We start from the raw sequence: 20,516 nt of genomic DNA on the forward strand, positions 1-20,516 counted from the left end.
GCCTTGGAAATGTAATTTTATTTAATTCGTTAATTCAAAGCAAACCAAACACAGCAAATATATCCAGAAAGAAAGAACGTCAGAAAGAATGCAAGAAAGAAGGAAAGAACTGAAACATGTTCTCTAGCCCCGCCCCCTTCCCTCACCACACCACCCACATTCCCATATAGCCACCCCTCAAACCCAGACTCTCTACAACCATCCTATCCCTAGCTACGGCCCCTCTCCCCTAGTCCCGCCCCCTTCCCTCACACACCACCACCCACATCCCCCTAGCCACTCCCCCTACCCACCCCTCTAATCCCGACTCTCTACGACCTTCCTATCCTTAGCTACGGCCCCATTTCCCTAGCCCCGCCCCCTCGCTTGACCCAAATATGATCGGATCCGTGCCCAAATGTAATGGGTTCTTCGGTGGCCCATGCTACCCCCCAGCTCTAACCCTAACCACCAAGTTTCATAGAAATGGGCCCAGCGTAATCCTGCTAACAAACAGTACAGACAAACCAAGTCCTGACATTATAAGGACATGCCAGACCAGTGTTGGGGGTAACTCGTTACAAAAGTAACATAATATATTACTTTTAGCAGTAACTTAGTAATAACTTATTACCAATATGATAGGATAACATTTACAATTTTGGACGGTTTACACTGACTTCAAGGTGGTTGAAATTCTTTTTCAGGATGGTTCCGGGGCTGCGATGCTACTGCAGTTATTTTGGTGAAAGTAATGCAAAAGTAGTGTGATAAGTAATGAATTACTCTACACAGACAGTATTATTGTAGTAACTTATTACTTTCAAATGAAAGTAACTAGTAATATGTAATATATTACATTTTTGAAAGTAACGGAAGAACAGAACAGACGGAAGCAGCAGGCTGAGTAATCCTGGAAGGTAAATGTGAGAGGAGAGCAGGGTCAAACACATACGGCACATCAACACAAACCCAACTCCACCCCTTCTTTTCTTCCACTTTGAAGAAAAACAAGGCAAGCGCTCCCTCCCCCCTCCTCTCCTCTCAACTCTTGAAATGTTAAAAAATAAACTCCCTTTTTTTCCTCCGGCACCCTTATACTATGACATCTCACGTTAAGGTGTGTGTGTGCGTGCGTGTGTGTCAGTCTTCTCACTCAGTTTGGGTACAACATTCTCTGTTCATTAGCACTTCCAGTGTGTCTCTCTCTGTGTGTGTGTGTGTGTGTGTGTGTGTGTGGTGTGTGTGTGTGTGTGTGTGCTGTCTCTTCATTAACACGTCAACTCCTCCCCTCTGAGGTGACACATTAAAACGTTCTGGAAAAATTCTGCTCTGCATTCATTAGCATAATTTAACATGCTAACGAGGAGAGTCAGACTTTTTGGAATAAAACGCACTTAGATTTGTTCCAACCCGGCCGGGAGTCCCATGATAAAGTAAAAGTTCAAACAATAATTGATTAGCTCACTGAGCTCACTTAGCTAAGTGATGGAAAAATAACTAGACAACACAAACATAAAACAAAGGAAAAGACAAAAATGTGCATCGGTGAGGAGGGAGAGAGTCTGAACAATCCCTCTTCACAGCAACCATTTTGAGGTGCTAAAGCAGGAAGTAAAACAGGCGTAACCAATAACATTAAATGGAAATGGTATTGGTTACACGTGCTTTACTTCCTGCTTTACCAGCTCAAAACGCTTTTTGTGAAAAGGGTCTATGGTTTGAAGGTCTTCTCAAGACCAAGGAGTGCACCAGGCCCAGGTGCACCCAACCAGCCTACTGACCCCAACCACCACCATGCAAGACAGGGCCAGGAGAGTGTTCTGCTACGGTATTGCTTTACACGGTGATGCAGAATGGACGGTGAGCGGTTTATTTTATCTTATATTTGTGTCATAGTTCTGTGGAGCACATGTCCAGGTTACCCATATGGTAGATCCGGCCCTGCACAGTGATGCTCTGGAACTGTTCCTCTAGCGCTAGAGACTGCCTATGTGAGTTAAGTGAAACTGAAAACGAGATTAATTTTTTGTTCTACTGTACTGCATACGAAGATGCAATGGATTTACTGTTTAGCAAAATCTCTTCTATGTTGACTTTTTTTTAGATGGATAATTATGAGAAACTTGAGCTGTGTCTCGAGAAAGGAACTTTCTTCAGGCCTGGGAACAAAGACAGAACATTTTGTTTAGAGAGTGATGTAATGATTTGTTTTATATTGTTTTGTTTGAGCAGTATGTTGATTTACGATTTATGTTGATTTAAATGTACCACTGCAACGGTCATTTATTATGTTGATTTAAATGTACCACTGCAACGGCAATTTATGTATATGTAGGCAGGCCTTGCTGACAGAGCATGCAGCCTCTCCTCTCTCTTGCCTGACAGTTTCCATAGTCCATTTCAATTGGCTGAATATCTGCTCGCCAGTGGGCTCCTCCACTCTGGAGCTCTCCATGAACCTGTCTTGAGTCATTTTGGACACTAATTAGGCATTTTTGTCCATTTAGTCTGCCCTAATTACAGATTTAAAAGATCTGGCTCCCTTAGGTCGCGCGCAGGGGTGCTCTTTACACTTACTGAAAGATTCAGCTCACTCACTCACTCACTGACTCACTCACTCTCTCACTCACTGACTCACTCACTCACTCACTGACTCACTGACTGACTCACTCACTGACTCACTCACTCACTCACTCACTCACTGACACTTCACATTGTTATTATAGGATTGTTTGGGCTGTCATGAGTTTATTATTAGCATCAGTTTTGAAAAGAACGGCAGCTTAACATACCAGTTGGCTGTGGCAGTCTGCTTCAGCACACACACAGGTGAGATTCTCGCTAGCATCCAGTGTCCCAAGGAAGAAAGTCAGAAGAGGTTAGTAATCCATCATTAGTATAAAACACAGCACACGTCGGGCCGCCACCACCAGGGGCCGCCACCAGCAGAAAGTCAAACAACCAGACAGGAAACATGTTTCGATTGAACAGTGAGATGCTAATCAATATGGCAGGTAGAAAGGAACTGATAGGTGGACCATTGAAGGAAGGAAGGACCAGCCACTGGAAGCAGAAGAGAGAGAGAGGTAGAGTGTGAGTGACAAAGTTAGAGAGAGAGTTTTAAAATGTCTTTCCATTCGCTAGCCTCAGAGTGGGAGGAAAAAACCCAGCAGGACACCTGACACACACACACACACTCAAACTCACGCACACACTGAATGCACACAGACACACACACTCTCTCTCCCTCTCACACACACATACACACACACACCCTCTCTCTCTCACACACACATCACAGATGTACCCACCCACGTCCACTCAGCACACTTTCACTGACACTCACACACCAACACTCCTACACACACACACACACACCAACACTCCTACACACACACACACACAGATCTGCAGACTGCTTCTCTCAGCTCATATGCCAGCTGCCAACACTGTGAACACACACAGACAGTGTGTGTGTGTGAGAGAGTGTGTGTGTGTGAGAGAGATTGAGTAAGGATGAAGAGTTTGTATTTGTCAGAGAGATGCATTTTACATTTGCAGCTTGTTTCCACAGAATCCACAGAAGAAGAACTGTGTAGTAGTTAGCATGAGCGTCAACAGAAAACCCAAGCTCCACCCACACTGTTTAATTGACAGGTGATCGGTGGGGAGTGCAGTGCAGAAACACACCAGTGTGAAGAGGGACAAAGATGGAGATGAAATATTGGATTCACATTGCATGTATTTTATACGCTGCTGTTTGCCTACATTTTCCAGAATGACTTTCAACAACCCCCAGAGAACATGCATTTAATGTCATCTGTGGTTTAGCCTATGTGACGTATGTGTTGGTGGAGACTGGAGAGAACATGATGCTAAGAACAAGAGAGCAAGAACTCTCTGCTGAATTGCATGCTGGTCTCTCTCCTCTTCTACGATGGATTCCTCCCTGTGTGGTTGTTGAATGTCTCAGTGCAAAATGGCGTCTCTAGAAAGAAGCCCTCGCTCTTTGATTCTGAGCGACTGACACCAAAACCTGACGTTTAGCGGTTGTTTTACATCCTGAAACATGTTCTCATATCAAACCTCATGTAGCTGCTGGAAACATCTGGAGGTGATGTCACCTCGTCTGCGATTGGCAGGTTTATCCACAGGAGAAAAATGCACCAAAAAACTAAATAGAGGCAGAAATGAAAGTTACATCAGCAACAGAGTTTTAGGATGGATTTTTTTTGGCAAATGTCATTTGTACCCGGATGTAAATAGCTCATGTGGCTATTTGCACCCCAATTCAGAAAAATGATTATAATGTATTTTATATTTTAAATGTAACGGTTATATTTTAAATCAAATGTTTCTAGTGCACAAGGGCCTACTGTAACATTTATTTTGCAAATAAATATGCTTAACACGGGGAGAATTTATAGACTTTGGGGTGGGGGTTCGATCTTGGTAGTGGTAGAAATGGCCAGGTCTTGCTGTGGGAACCCAGGGTGTGGGGGGGGGGGGGGGGGGGTGTACTGGCGTATCTTATATAGAACCTTTTTTTCTCTCTCTCTCTAAATGTAAACATGCTAAATGTAGACATTGAGCAAGTGGCGGTGTTTGGTTGAAATGAACACTTCAGTACAATGTGTGTTATATATCTCTGTTGTCATGTGGAAATCTGGAAACTCTTTTGTTCCATGTTTTCAGGTCAGTTGAAGGTCTCCACGCTGGAGAAGATTCTTCCATGCTTGAGCTGAGGAAAGCTCTCAAAGCCCATGGGATAAGGAAGCAGCTGAGCACAGGGCTGCATGTGAGTCTAATATGTTCCACCTGATGCTCAGTGAACATGGATCCAACGCTGCTCTGTACTGACAGCAGTGAGCTGGTCTGTGATGCCCCCTGCTGGCAAAACATGGGAAGAATCCCCTGAGATTATGAACACAAGACTCAAATAATGAATAACAAATTTGAAGAATACACTTACACACAAAACTATTTTTTGTATCATTTTTACAATTTTATTTAGAAAATTTAAAATAAAAAAAGTGGGAAAATAACCAAAACAGCAACTGATAGATATCTGTCGGGCAAGCTCAGTCTTTCCTTGTTTTGGGTTTGGGGGCTGAAACAGAAAGAGAGAATAAAGTGTTAGTGTTTTATAGCAGTCTGACCTCTGACCTCCAAGTGGCAACGTCCCAAGACGTCGTTTTTACAAGCAGCTGAATACGACCTGAAATCACGTTACGTCAAGCGACCTCTAGCCCTCGTGTGAATAACAGCCCAGTCTTCGAGTTTGGTAAAATTATAACCTCATGCGGGATTTGAACCTGCGGACCACTGGCCTGTCGTTAACACTTGGCTATCTGTTCGTTGCTATCCCTTCCCCCGATCCAATATCTATCCCTAACCCACACCCTAATCCTAACCCTTTGTTATTCTTTGGAATAAAAGTCGCTTTTTCAACTTGCTTTCAACTTGCTTTTGTGCAGAAGTAGCGTAGTACTTTTTCTCTGCCACTGACGGGCGCTAGTCTAGCAGACGTGATATATGGTCATATTGCACTGATACGACGTCTTTGGTCGTCTTTGGTCGTATAAGTTGCTTATACGGTTTCAGTTTGACCGTATTTATAAGATTATTATTATTATTATAATACTGACTTATTAATAAAGAATTAATAAAGAGGACAAGAAGAGCAGATTGCGATTCACCGTTTGGATTCTCCTGTTTGTAGAAAGTCTTCAGCATCTCTACAGCCTCGTCTGCTCTGTAGCCTGCAACACACTGGACACACACACAGACACACACACACACACACACACACACACACACACACACACACACACACACACACAATGAAGAATCTGCAAATGCAGACAGACCACAAAAAAAGTACTCCAAGGATGAAGTGCACACACACTGAGACCATGAAGGTACACTGTAAGTGTTTGCTCACACCAAAAGCATCATGAACATCCGCCACCAGCACTCAGTTCGAGGAGTGCTGCCGACATCAAGTTCGGTTGTGGCCAATAAAATATCAACTTTGTGAGAAGGAGTGCGTGCCCTCGAGTGCCCACTGCCCGGGTGGGGTCGTCAAAAGGGCCTTTCTGTGTGGAGTTTGGATGTTCTCCCCATGCCCCCTGGGGGTTTCCTTCATATAGGAACCCCTCACCAAAACATGCAATATCCTGGTTGCTAATGTGGTTCCTCCTCTGGTCGTTTGGGGCGCCTGTTCGGAGGGAGGGGAACTGGTTGGAATAGCGTGATCCTCCCACATGCTATGTCCTACCGGTGAAGCTTCCCCTGTCAGGTGAAAAGAAGCGGCTGGCTACTGCCCATGTCTCGGAGGAAGCATGGAGCCAGTTTCGGCTCTCCCCAGATTGGTGGAGCAGCAACCAGGATAAATACATTTAAATTAGCACTAACGGGGGATACAAATGGGATAAAAATGGGGGGGGGCCTGCATGAATGGCCTGCATTTATATAGCGCTTTTATCCAAAGCGTTTTACAGTCAGTAGGTATTCACCCATTCATACACCGATGGCGGCAGGTTACCACGCAGGGTGCTGGCACACCATCAGGAGCAATTTGGGGTTCAGTATCTTGCCCAAGGACACTTCGACATGCAGACTGGAGGAGGCAGGAATCGAACCACCGACCTCTTTTATCCAAGGCGATTAGTGGACGACTCACTCTACCTCCTGAGCTACAGCCGCCCCAGCCGTAGTAGAGCTATTCGGCAGGCCTGCGGTGAACTGTGACAAGCGCGATCAAATAAAACAAAAGTAGGTAGAGTACTAGTCTGTAATTCCCCCCCAAAAAACTACAACACACTCATTATTATTTTTGTATGTCTCTATAAATAAACAGGAACAGGTCAGCTCCGTGTCTGAAGTACATCGGACGAATGGTTCTCGAGATATGTGAAGGACAGAAATATTTGCTGGGAACTTCATGCGCGCACACACACACACACACACACACACACACACACACACACACACACACACACACACACACACACACACACACACACACACACACACACACACACACACACACACACACACACACACACACACACACACACACACACACACACACCTTGAAGGTGGTCCCAGTGTGAGGTAACTGGGCAGAAGAGATGTCCAGCACTGAGCCACAGCCTCCGAACCGCTCGTTCTTACAGCCGTACACCACCACCGGGATACCTGCCAGCCAGCGCGTGAAGGAACAACACACACAGACGCACAGCCACTGACACACACACACGCACGCACACACGCGCACACACAGACACACACCAACCCGTTCTCACACACTCTCACACACACACACACACACACACACACACACACACACACACACACACACACACACACACACACACACACACACACACTACAGACATACATGAGAAACTACAGCTGGTTCAGAAGTCTGCAGCTAGACTACTGATGCAAACACGGAAGAGAGCATAACTCCTGTTCAGGCTGCACTGCATTGGCTCCCTGTGTCTTTTAGAGTTGATTTCAAAATCATCTGACTTGTCTTTAAATCAGCCCCATACTTATCAGAGGTCTTGGTGTCCGATGTCCCCTCAGGAGCCCGCAAGTCCTCTGAGGCAGGTCTTTTAGAAGTTCCGAAGGCTCCACAAAAGAAAATTGTGGAAGCAGCTTTCATTCACTATCTATGCCCATACATTATTGAGGAACTCCCTGCCTATTTAGGTATTAGAGAGGTGGACTCAGTAGACATTTTTAAATGACAGCTGAAAATATATCTTTTTAACCTCGCATACGATCACTGGTACCTCTTTCCTAGTCGTATTTTTTATTTAAAAAAATTATTTGCCATTGTTTTTACTCATACATTATTGTGATGGTTGTGCTGAACTGTAAAAAAAAAAAAAAAAAAAAAAAGCACTTTGAGCTGCATACTCTGTATGAAAAGTGCTATACAACTAAAGTTATTATTATTATTATATTATTATTACTATTATTACACACACACACACACGGGCGGGCGGTAAGGATACGTGTGAGGCGCAGTGCGGCAGCACACATGACGCAGGGCTCCACGGTGACGTACAGCACCGTCCGCTCACACACGCTAACGGCATCCACGTTACCATGACGACACCAGGCCAGCACCTGGTCCAGGGCTACCAGCTCAGCGTGACGAGTGGCCTGGGACACATGCGTGTGTACACACACACACACACACACACACACACACACACACACACACACACACACACACACACACACACACACACACACACGTTTAGTCTGCATTCACAGCTTGTGTTTTCTTGTTGGAAAAACCTCATGTCAGACTCTATTGAAAATTCTGTCAGTTTAAAGCTACCTTGTCAATGGCACAAACACACACAGTGGACAACAATATTTAAGACCTGTTCTGTTCCCCATTATTAGGTTCCACTGGTGATTTTGGCTTATTATAAACAGGCTCTCACCCTTATTTCACAGTTAAATTCCAAAACGTTTCCATCAATTTATACCAACTTTTCATGACTGCATTTCTGCAGTGTAATGTAAAACAACGTTGACAAATGCTGTATGAGTTGCAGTTGGTACACCCATCAAACACACAGCGACTTTAGCTTAGTGTATTAGTTTATAACAGGGACCATGCACAACAACCATTGGGCCAGATTTAGCTGTAGCTAATTTGCACCTATATAAATATATATATATATATATATATATATATATATATATATATATATATATATATATGATGGATGGATCCTTTATGTTTTGTTTTTTGTATTTTTGCAGTAAAAAGAGCAGAAGTTTGGTGCTTGTACAAACTTAAATGGATTCCACAGTAACATGGGCTTGAATAGAAGATGAGAGAATTTTCTTTATGGGGTGAATTTATTTTTAAAGAACTACCAGAATTCGAAATAGAGACATTCAATTAGAGAAAGACTTTTCCTACGTTTTTGGTCTCATTGACCTCGTTCCTTCCCTTGCCCACGACCTGGTTGTTGTAGACCATCAGACATCCCACCGGCACCTCGCCATTCTGCAGAGCCTCTTTAGCCTGCAGCCACAGAGTCACAGTGAAAGCAGCAGTGACCAGGGAGGGTCATAGAAGAAGGAAGACTTGATAGAGAAAGACAGATTCGGGGAGAATTAAGTGGATCACATAGTGTGGATGTACTGGGCAGATCCCACCTGTGAATATTCCTGTGTTAAAAGATTTTTTAACATTTTAACTGAACAGATGATTGATCTCTAATGAATTTCTAGCCTCCACAGTTCAGGATGAAAACACGATGATTCAGATAAGGCTTCTGTCAAAGGATACAGGACAACTGAGTGTGAAGATGCAACCATTTTTCATTCAATCTGATGATTCTTGTTACAGATAAAGAAAGATTTTAAGAAGAAACCTCCAAGTCAGCTGGTTTGTGTGTATTTCTCACAGATTTGACTGACATGCTGACCTGTTTCTGGGCTTCCACACTCAAATAAACCATCTAGGTGTTTTCTGTCAGTCACACGTCCCGAAAGGGGCTAGTCTACCTAATAACATATTTATCAATATTTACTTTTTGAAGACAATAGCTTATATATAATGTCATCCCCTGAATGCTCTGGGAGCCAGGAGAAATACCAGTCTCTCTATCCTGTACAAGTAAGAAGTATAAGTAAGAAGATCTGGCTGGTTGATATCACTCACCATGTGAAAAGCACTGGCCATCCACCTCTCGATTTCCTCATCACTTGGATAGAAAGTTTCAGTTCCCTCCTTCTCTGTCTCCATGATGAAGCTGCAATAACTCAAAATAAAATAAACTCACATTACGCGCAAATGATCCAACGTGTTAACGTGCATTTATTGGACGACAATTCAAGCTGTTGTTGGAGCTGAAGCTCTTGAACTGCTAGAAGGGGGAAGATAATATTGGTCGGACCAGTGTCAGACGTGACCAATCGAACTAATATTCCTCGATGCGCTCCGCCACAGTCATGCTGATTTGGTGCCTCAAGCTGACCATAGTTATCCAGATAAATACCGGAAAATAGGTGATTTTACTTTCAAAATAAAAGTTAAAAGTTAGTAGCAATCACAGATAGAGGCTGATTTTTTTCCTCCCTCCATGGTCAAACATGTGTCATAAAGAATCAACCAAAATTTCTTAAATATTCGATGGTTTGGCCAATACTTATTTTTGAAGGCTGAAGTTTTCACATGAAGTAGGTGTTTAATTAGGGTTTTACTTTGAAAACAAAATTGACAGGAAGTCATATTGTTTATACTGTCTACCTTGACAATTGCCATGGTTTGACAGCTACAGCTACTAGCTAGCATGAAAGCAGAGTAGCCGAAACTCCTCAGATATCATGTCCCGAAAATCGTCAGCTTCAAGTTACAGCTACTTTGTTGTTGTTGTTGGTTGGTAAATCCTGAGTCTCTGAGGATGTTTTCGTCGGTCTGGAACTTTTTGAAACGCCACAGAAGGAAGTTTATTTTCACTGGAGCTGTAGTTGGAGGTAACGTTAACTGTTAGCCTGTCATGTTAGCCTCCTAGCTACCCTGATGGATATCGTCCTCTTGTCACGACAATGCGACAAGCCCAGTGAATATTCTGCAAATGTTCCTTCATTTCAGTAACGTTATAACGCTACTGGTTATACTACATCAAATATAAATGCGACTTTTGTAACTGGTTGTCACGCCTCACGCCGCCCACCACAGTGCATTTTGGTGACAACCGATTGTAGCAAGAACTGACTGACAGTCAGACACGATATGCAGGCAAATTAGCTTTTAGCTATCTCTGGTGCAATATATTTATTGTGTACTGTCCCTGCTTCAATAAGCAATAAAGATAAAGAAGATATATCAAAAGTTTAAATCTTATTGAAATGAGTGCCACTTGGAGTTTGTGAGGTTTAATTTACGAGGTAACGTTATGTGTTTTTCATTTTGCGAACTGTAAGCTGGTTTGACATGAGCGGTACTAGCGTTATCACTGTTGTACGGTAAGCTATTGGCTAGCCGTGTTCAGTAACTAAGCTAGCTAGTTAAAGTTGCCTGTGTCAGACAGGAGAAGAGTCCCACGGGCCTTGACAATCCTTGAAAGTTTCTGGATATGAGAAAAACCTAACCAAACCTAAAGGTTTTTGAAAATGAATGAATGGGCATGGACAGTTTGTGTATACAACACCTGCATCGCAACACGATACATCAGCAATGTAATAATGCAGCAAAATGAACAAGGTTCCATCAGAGAGTACTATTCAACACATCACCCTTTCCTCCTTGTCCCCCCTCCAGGTGTGTACTTCCTGGGTAAATATGCGCAGAAGAAGATGAGGGAGATCCAGGAGCGGGAGGCAGGGGAGTACATCGCTCAGGCCAGGCGGCAGTTCCACTTTGAGAGCAACCAGCGGACCTGCAACATGACTGGTCAGGAGTTTACACTTAAGGCCCAATTATACTCTATGTTAAAGACGGAGACGGACAGAGCCTTCTGTCTGTACTCTGCGTTCATTTTGTGCGTTTTCTGTCCGCCATCTGAAAGCTTACGGATGAAACCACACATACACACTCATACATTTGACTCTCTACTGCCCACTGGTGAATGTATTGCTTAAAGTCGAAGTGAACCGGAGGCGAATGCAATAGCACGAGCGTCGGAGACTGAAAACAAATTGAGAGGCGGACCATACCATATGCGTGTCGATGATTTGATTTGACAATTCTGCCGACTGGCTTTGGCATTGGTCAGTCATGGCATGTTCCACCCCCAAAAAGTGGGATTCAGCGTGTTGTCGTGCTACGTGAGTGGGATCCGCGGAGTACCAGGCAGCCACTTGCTTCGTGCGGAGCGAGCGGACAATCCGATGCATGGGTGCTGCCCGCCCACCTGAAATCTCCGAGGGGAGACCCCTGACTACCACGCTCTCAAGCGCGCGCCTTTTACGCTATTTCTGTAAATACAATATTCCTGGAATGCGCGTTTTAACGAGCCAGTTACATTTCTTTGCATTCTTAGAGATTATAGTTTTTGTTTTTATGCCTCCGCCGTGCCTCCGCCGGCGATAGCCAGGCCGGAGGCATTATGGATCCGGGTTGTCCGTCCGTACGGCTGTCTGTCCGTCCGTCCGTCCGTCCGTCCGTACGATGTTCCATGTTTGTTAACGCGATATCTGAGGAACGCCTGGACGGAATTTCATCAGATTCGCCTTAAACATTCACTTAGGCTCAAGGATGATCTGATTAGATTTTGGTGGTCAAAGGTCAAAGGTCAAGGTCACTGTGACCTCTCGAACGCCATTTTCAAGCTTGTTAACGCGATATCTGAGGAACGCCTGGACGGAATTTCATCAAATTTGCCTCAAACATCGACTTAGACTCAAGGATGATCTGATTAGATTTTGGTGGTCAAAGGTCAAAGGTCAAGGTCACTGTGACCTCTCGAACGCCATTTTCAAGCTTGTTAACGCGATATCTGAGGAACGCCTGGACGGAATTTCATCAAATTTGCCTCAAACATCGACTTAGACTCAAGGATGATCTGATTAGATTTTGGTGGTCAAAGGTCAAAGGTCAAGGTCACTGTGACCTCTCGAACGCCATTTTCAAGCTTGTTAACGCGATATCTCAGGAATGCCTTGACGGAATTTAATCAAACTTGTCTCAAACATCGACTTGGACTCAAGGATGAACTGATTAGATTTTGGTGGTCAAAGGTCAAAGGTCAAGGTCACTGTGACCTCTTGAACGCCATTTTCAAGCTTGTTAATGCGATATCTCAGGAATGCCTTGACGGAATTTAATCAAACTTGTCTCAAACATCGACTTGGACTCAAGGATGATCTGATTAGATTTTGGTGGTCAAAAGTCAAAGGTCAAGGTCACTGTGACCTCTCAAACGCCATTTTCCAGCTTGTTAACGCGATATCTCACGAATGCCTTGACGGAATTTCATCAAATTTGCCTCAAACATCGCCTTAGACTCAAGGATGATCTGATTAGATTTTGGTGGTCAAAGGTCAAAGGTCAAGGTGAGCTCTCGAACGCCATTTTCAAGCTTGTTAACGCGATATCTCAGGAATACCTTGACGGAATTTAATCTAACTTGTCTCAAACATCGACTTGGACTCAAGGATGAACTAATTACATTTTGGTGGTCAAAGTTCAAGGTCACTGTGACCTCTCACACACCCAATTTCCAAGCTCTGTAACGCAACATCACAGGAGCGCCTTGACGGAATCTCTTCCAATTTGCCTCAAATGGCGATTTGGACTCCAGAATGAACTAATAGCGGAGGCATAAGTCCGCGTTGCGGTCGTTCTAGTTTGTTCATGTTTTATGTAATTGGCCAAGTTAGTAGTTAGTTTATGGGATAGGAATTCTGCCAGATGACAGGCACTAGGCGCCATTTTCTACTTCATTTGGAAGAGAAAATTATCCTGAAATGAAGATTTGATTGACAGCTGCATGTCGGCATATGATTGGTTGAAATGGGGTAGAAATTTGATAGTACTAGGTGACGTCAGCAAACTGTAGATTAGTGTTATCAATGAAATCTTGAAAAATGAACTTTTGATGTGAAAAAGTGTGAAAAACTAAAGGAATTAGATTTTTGTGATTTTTTTTTCATACATTATTAAATAGGTGCACTGCATACCCAGGTATTTGAACTAAAAGAAAATAAAAGTAATTTTTGGGTTCAGCTCGACACATGGAAGTATGTCAGGGCCTGAAATTAACTTTTTGACCCACCAGCCAGTGGCGGGTAGATGGAAAAAAATCACATTTTTGTGTCACATATATCCATATATATATATACATTTTTTTCCAGTACATTTCAAGTAGATAAGGTATTACATTGAATAATACACACTTAAATAAGAGGCCAGAGTAAAATTTGAAACAAATTATTTGAATATATTGATTGATGATTGATTAATCAATACATGTCAAGTCAATCTTATCAATACATGTCAAGTCAATCTTGAGCTTAAATTGTAACCTAATGTTAAACATCATCAGACTCCTCACTCTCTTCTTTGCAGGATTTAACAGAACAGAAGTAAATTTGAAGGTTTTGTAAACACAACTCCTCAGACTCCTCACCCTCTCTCTACTTCTCCTCTTTGCAGCCAATGTGACACTGGCTCTGTTCATGGTCACGAACGGCTTCCAGCTTCATTGATTTATTACCGATGACAAACGTGTTGTTTCTATTTTTCTTTTTGGCATACTTGCGGCACACGGAACAACTCATCACTACAGCCCCAGCATCATACTGTAGCCAGTCTCTTGAAACACCGCTATCGCCAAACTTCCACTCCTCTCGAAACTTTATTTTGTTAGGTGGTCCCGCTCTCGCTGCCGCTTCATCCTTTTCGTCGGAGAAAGCCGCGGTGGGTTTTCTTTTTAGCGGCCGGCTTACTCCCTCGATATGGTTCCACATTGTAACCCATTTAACGTTCTATTAAGCTAACGTTAGCAGGCGTACCGGCGTACCGTTAGCTCCCTGCAGTGCAAGCAGGCGCTGCAGAATGCAGATGGCCACGGCCAGTCAGGACAGAAGAGTAGCGGATGTGACGTCGGCCAAAACAAGCCAAAAATGAGGCCGGAGATGACACACAAGGAGAGATTGGGGGCTGCAATAAAGGCGACTGTCGTAAGACCAAAACACACCGCAGTTTTAATTATTTTACATGACTATTTTGTTACCCGCCACGTGGCGGACAGACCTTTCAATGTCACTCGCCAAACCTAAAATCTGCCCGCCATTGGCGGGTGGCGGGCTCTAATTTCGGGCCCTGAAGTATGTGGGCAGTGACTTTGCGGATCCGGCAAAACTGCTGGATCGACTCTCGCTCATGTTAATAGATGGGCGATACATGCGGTATGGAAAAATTACACACCTGTTCTATTTTGGACGGATCCCAAAACCGTCTGACAGATGACATGAGTGTGGGTCTGTTCGCAGCCATACCGGATGTGGTGTACATTAGCCCTTAGTCTTGTGGTTGGAAAAGGGATTTTTATTTTCCTCAAATTATGATTACTAATGTACACGTTTTTGCTGGGACTAACCTAAGAGGTCAGCAGTGCTTTTGCACAATAAAACTGTGTGTGTGTGTGTGTGTGTGTGTGTGTGTGTGTGTGTGTGTGTCTGTGTGTCTGTGTCTGTGTGTGTGTGTCTGTGTCTGTGTCTGTGTCTCCAGTGCTGTCAATGCTCCCTACATTGAGAGAAGCCATCATCCACCAACTCAACTCAGAAAACCTCACTGCACTACTCAAGACCAAGTGAGTAACTGTTGTATTAAACTGTTTAATCCACATTGGCTGACATTAGATATTTGAAAGAAATGTATATTATTACACACGACCAAGATGATATAAAACCGATTAGTAATGCAACTTCTTCTCCCTCATGCCCCGCCCCACAGACCGACCAATAAGCTGGAGATCTGGGAGGACCTAAAGATCATCAGTAAGTCCTGTCCTTCACATCAGACATCTCCAAACGATCCATTACTCTGGATTAGATTTATACCCGACTAAAACATAGCATCCGGTTCAATCATCATAAGACCCAGGTGTCAAATGTTTGATTTTTGTTTGTTTTTAGATGTACATGTCAGTCATGCAGCTCTCACACGTTGTTGTCATTGAACTTGTGTTTATATATTGTGGTTGTATGGGATGGTTAGTAATGAATGGTGTGCCTCCCTGTGGTCTGCTCAGGTTTCACACGCAGCATTGTGGCGGTGTACAGCACCTGCATGCTGGTGGTTTTACTGAGAGTCCAGCTCAACATCATCGGAGGATACCTCTACCTGGACAACTCTGTGGGCAAGAACGGAACGGTGAGGACCGCAACATATGTGTGTGTGTGTGTGTGTGTGTGTGTGTGTGTGTGTGTGTGTGTGTGTGTGTGTGTGTGCACGCACGTGTTTTCCATGGCTATTTGTATTGTAGGTAAAGCGATGATATTGAAACTATGATCAAAATACTCATTCTGCATTCTCTAATTGTGTTCGTTTATTGCAAATGAAATAAGGCTGAAGTTGAACCATTCATAATGTTGAGATCCACTGTCTCAGAGAAGAACATCGAGAAATGAGGGGGGTGGCTGTAAGTTAGATTTGACATTGTGAGTCTTTTATTGACTTTTGTGTGCGTGCGTGTGTGTTCTGCCAGACTCCCCTGGCTCCTCCAGATGTCCAGCAGCAGTACCTGTCTAGTATCCAACATCTACTGGGAGACGGTAGGACACACACACACACTCACGTAGGCTTGATCCGATTTTCAATAATATTGAATATCGCGATATTCACCGGAAATCGGATTCACTTAACACATTGAGTGCCACAGCGCTTCAGTAAAATTGTCTGCAGCCTGTGCCAGATTCACTTCCATTCAGTTGAAAACAGCTATAGAATTTTTTCTATTATGGCTATATTGACGGGGCTGGACTTTAATGAAACATTGAACACTCCTGCTTCTTCCAAAGAAGAAATTTTGTTTCTAGACAGTTCCATTATGAAATGACAGCCTCTCAAAAAAGTGCACTTTCAAGGGTTTTCTGTCGTTTTTTTTTACTTTCCAAGATATAGTCACTTTTATGAATACCTTTTGCACTCTAATTTCGAGCACATTCACTGACTCTGGCTGGTGTTTTCTGATGTGGTGGCATGGTTTCTGTGCAGCCTGCGTGCCCCCCCCCCCCTCTCCCCCCCCCCCCCCCCCCCCCTCTCCACCTCTGAGCTGCGGGCTCCTCCCACACGCACAGAGTTTGTTTTCTCGACTCCGTTTTTGCCCCGGACGGATCCCAGCGCGCATCAAGGAAATGATGCGCGCTGGCAAACGCGACTGAACGAAAAGGCTTGGCCGTTCGGCTTCGGATGCTGGCTTTCTGGCAGGAAATCGTGTGGAGATAGATAGAAGCATAAGAGCTCAGTTGTGAGCGCGGATGCAGCCGAGCCCACTCTCCGCTGCAGACAGAGCAATCTGTACGGCTCTGGCTGAAGCATGCATCGGTTTCCTCTTTGATCACGGCTTTCTCCGCTTTCTCCTGCACAAAGTAAAGGATCTGAGGTGGGTGGCGCAGCTTCCGTGACGATGTTTAAGGTGGCGCCGTGTGATCCCTTGAAGGGATTCATGCTCACTGGCTAGGTACGACCTTAAACAGCAGAATTATGGAATAATAGGAATTATGATTTTAGGACGTCCACAGACGTCCTTGGCACTCCTCGTTACTTTTTTTTAGGACATGCACAGACGTCCTTGGCACTCAATGTGTTAAGTATCGCGATTTTTAATGTCACGATTTTTTGAATCGATCTTTTATTCCAGAATCGATAATCGCATTTTTTTCTGTTTATGTATGAAATGTTACCACTTTCATCCAGCGCTTCCCTTTGCTCCGGGGCTCATACAGCCAATCATGTACCTTGTTAGTACAAGTGACACGGAAACAGCCAATCATTTAACAGACAAACTCTGAGTGCACCCGCCCCCACTCACACACAGCTAATCATATCCCTTGATCCAGAGCCGAGAGTCCCGACATCTCCTGGATGTAAGCAGCACTGTCGAGTTGCAGCAAAATAGACAGTTTGTGTTGTACTCTGAAAGTGTCCCCCCCCCCTTGAATCAAATTGTACATTATCAGCTTTATTTTAGCATGCAAAAGTAGCGCGAGACCCATTCCTGGCTAATGATCGCATTTTGGTCCTCCGCTGACGCCACTCGTTTGATCTCACCCGGCGTTACAAAGAATTTGATGTAGGCGAGTTTCAATTCGTGTTAACATAACGTGTCAACATGTGTTCTATTAATAAGCGCCCGGGAAATTAACGTTAATGTTAAGACACCAATTTCACAAATACGGACGTCTGCAACGTTACTTTACGGAATGCGGGGCACCCGCAGCTCAATTCACTTCTGTGAGCAGAGACAAAGTTGAACTGTTGGAAAGGTTTTACTTGTACTTTGGGACAGGAATAACCCATTGTGTCATCTATTGAGCACACAGCTTATGACTTTATGTCTTCTGCTTGGGCGGAGTCTTGATGGGTATATAAAACTGTACTGGAGAAATGTACCGCATTTTTCAGCCAGGCAAGGCTTTTTCTCGCCCAATCAGCGGCGCGCGGTTCCCAGCGCGGTCACCCTCCAGCCCTACAGCCTATGGCATATTTGTAGTTAAGCAAGTCAAAGCAAAACAGGCTTTTCCACACCTCTGATTCACCTAACGTTAACCCTACAACCCTGAAATACACGTTACCAAACGTTTTTTTAGAAGGCTGGCACTAGGGTGTCATCAACGTAAAACGTCACCATGTCTGTAAATAATGCTTGCAGTTGCACTCAGAGCATATGTGTGTGTGTGTGTGTGTGACAAATTAGACCTACCTGTGTGCCTTGAAAATTGATTGATTGATTGATTGAGTTCTTTATTGATAATGAATACACAGTATATACAATATACATATATACATACACAGGCCCACCATTATCAAAAGGATAAAAAACGCAATAAAGCTAACAGCTTATTTCCATTGCGGTCCTTAAGATGACTGTGATAAAATGTGTACTGTTGTGTGTATGTCTGGATGTGTGTAAGTGTATAACAGTGTGAGTGCCTCAAGCACTTGTCAGAGTCTGCGGGTATCGCGTGGGTGTGCCTGCCACGCAGGGGGGAGAATAATATGGGGAAGTAGGGCACAGTGAATAATCAATAAAAATAAGCATAAAATAAAATAAAAGACAATTAGTGCTATTAAAAAATAAACCCAACAAATCCTAATAAAAAACGTACATTAAAATATAATCAAGTAAAATAAATAAAATAAAATAAAATCTAATAAAATACAGGGTCGATTGAAACACAATAAGGTGGTTCAAAATAAAGTGGCTAAATGCAACCTTTTTCTTCTCATGTTTTTATTAATTGTCCAAATAGTCAGTGACTAGAAGTCACGACTGGTGAGCACTCTCAAAAGTTTCAAAAAGTTACGGTGCACGGCTCAAAAAATAATAAGAGAGGGGCAAAAAACCAGCACTCAAAATAATTCCTTTTGGTTGTTTTATTTACCTTCAAGCAAGATGACAATGTACGTTTCGGCGTGGAGCCTTCCTCAGCATTGTGCTGACAGAAGACGGACATGACGTATAAATAGTGTCAAACCGGAAATACAATCAATTACATTATCAAGTACTAGGAAATATCTCACAACATAAAATAACAATGAATATAATATCAAAAACATCAGAGAATATCAAAAAAGAGATAAAGGTACAATTTTAAACAGTATACTTGTATATAAGTCTGTATATATTACACAGCAGGAATGCAATAATGTTTTGCAGACGAGAAGAATGAGGCTGGATGGCCACACTTGTGTTAAATAAGCACAGATGAAAAGTCAACATATTAGAATAACAAAAATCAGTAAGAAAATATTTAAAATAGAATTAGAAAAATACATAATAAAATGCATATAAGTGAATGCATCGGATGGAGATACTGCAGGTCCACACATGACGCTCCCACACTGCCTTACAGTGCAAGAGCATCATGCGCGAACCCACAGCACATCCACCCGACGCACCCCCTAAAGAAAGCAACCTAGCAAAAGTTCTTCATTCAAGCCCTTGGGGTGTTCTGTCTGTAAGGTATGTATCCAAAATGCCTCTCTTTGTAACAAGGCCTTGTCTCTGTCACCCCCCCTCTTCAGTGGACTGACCTGTTCTATACCCTGGAACCTGAGGGAACACACGTCGTGACCAAACTCATTAAAATGCCTGGCGACAGAGGATTTTATATCTCTGTTTCTAATGCTACTCTTGTGTTCTGAAATGCGAGTTTTCAACTCTCTGATAGTTTTTCCAATGTATACTAGCCCACATGGACACTTCAATAGATACACAACAAATTTAGTTTTACACGAGATCCTACTCTTAATTGAGTACTTTCTTCCAGAGTGAGGATGGAAGAATGTCTCTCCTCTGATCATAGCATTGCATTGAATACAGTTAAAGCAAGGAAAATTACCATTCTGTACATCAGACAAAAAATGGGAGGGGCCAGGGGGGCGTGTGTAGCAGTCAGCTCTAACAATCATATCTCGTACATTTCTTGCCCGTTTTTGAGCAAACAAGGGAGGCTCGCCAAATAAATGGCCCACTTGGGGGTCACTTTGTAAGATATTCCAGTGACTTAAAACACATTTTTTTATTTCCTGAGAAGCAGGTGAAAAAGTAGCAGCACACACTATTCTAGACCCTCGGGCAGGGGTGGACTTCGGGACCAACAGGTCCTCACGTTTCAACCCCCTAACTCTCTGTAGGCTGTTCTCAAGGATTGTGTTGTTAAAACCTTTTACCCTGAACCTTGTACATAGTTCAGCAGCCTGCTCTTCAAACATGTGGTCAGAACTGCAAATCCTCCTAATCCTCAAAAGTTGACTGTATGGCAAACCTCTTTTGAGGCTGGGGGGATGATAGCTAGAGTAGTCCAAGAAACTATTC

The 20,516-nt window shown here is 43.4% G+C and overlaps 2 protein-coding genes across 2 annotated transcripts in view; one reads left to right on the forward strand and one right to left on the reverse strand.

The window, feature by feature from the left end:
- Positions 1–5,016: 5,016 nt before the first annotated feature.
- Positions 5,017–9,789, reverse strand: adat2 (adenosine deaminase tRNA specific 2). Its single transcript, XM_083643200.1, has 6 exons — positions 9,689–9,789; positions 8,942–9,046; positions 8,013–8,163; positions 7,079–7,185; positions 5,682–5,754; positions 5,017–5,092 (listed from the first exon to the last, which is right to left on the reverse strand). The coding sequence occupies exons 1-6, from the start codon at positions 9,770–9,772 to the stop codon at positions 5,064–5,066; spliced, it is 549 nt and encodes a 182-aa protein (XP_083499326.1). The 5' UTR covers positions 9,773–9,789; the 3' UTR covers positions 5,017–5,063.
- Positions 9,790–10,341: 552 nt separating this feature from the next.
- The window catches only part of pex3 (peroxisomal biogenesis factor 3), a 32,407-nt gene continuing 22,232 nt past the window's right edge, over positions 10,342–20,516 (forward strand). The window contains exons 1-6 of the mRNA XM_083643325.1: positions 10,342–10,503; positions 11,291–11,422; positions 15,203–15,284; positions 15,428–15,471; positions 15,726–15,847; positions 16,182–16,248. Coding sequence (XP_083499451.1) covers positions 10,431–10,503; positions 11,291–11,422; positions 15,203–15,284; positions 15,428–15,471; positions 15,726–15,847; positions 16,182–16,248 — 520 coding nt within the window. The 5' untranslated portion in view covers positions 10,342–10,430. The remainder of the gene's footprint in view (positions 10,504–11,290; positions 11,423–15,202; positions 15,285–15,427; positions 15,472–15,725; positions 15,848–16,181; positions 16,249–20,516) is intronic.

Source organism: Poromitra crassiceps (genome assembly GCF_964638095.1).
Source record: "Poromitra crassiceps genome assembly, chromosome: 9".
NCBI lineage: Eukaryota > Metazoa > Chordata > Actinopteri > Beryciformes > Melamphaidae > Poromitra > Poromitra crassiceps.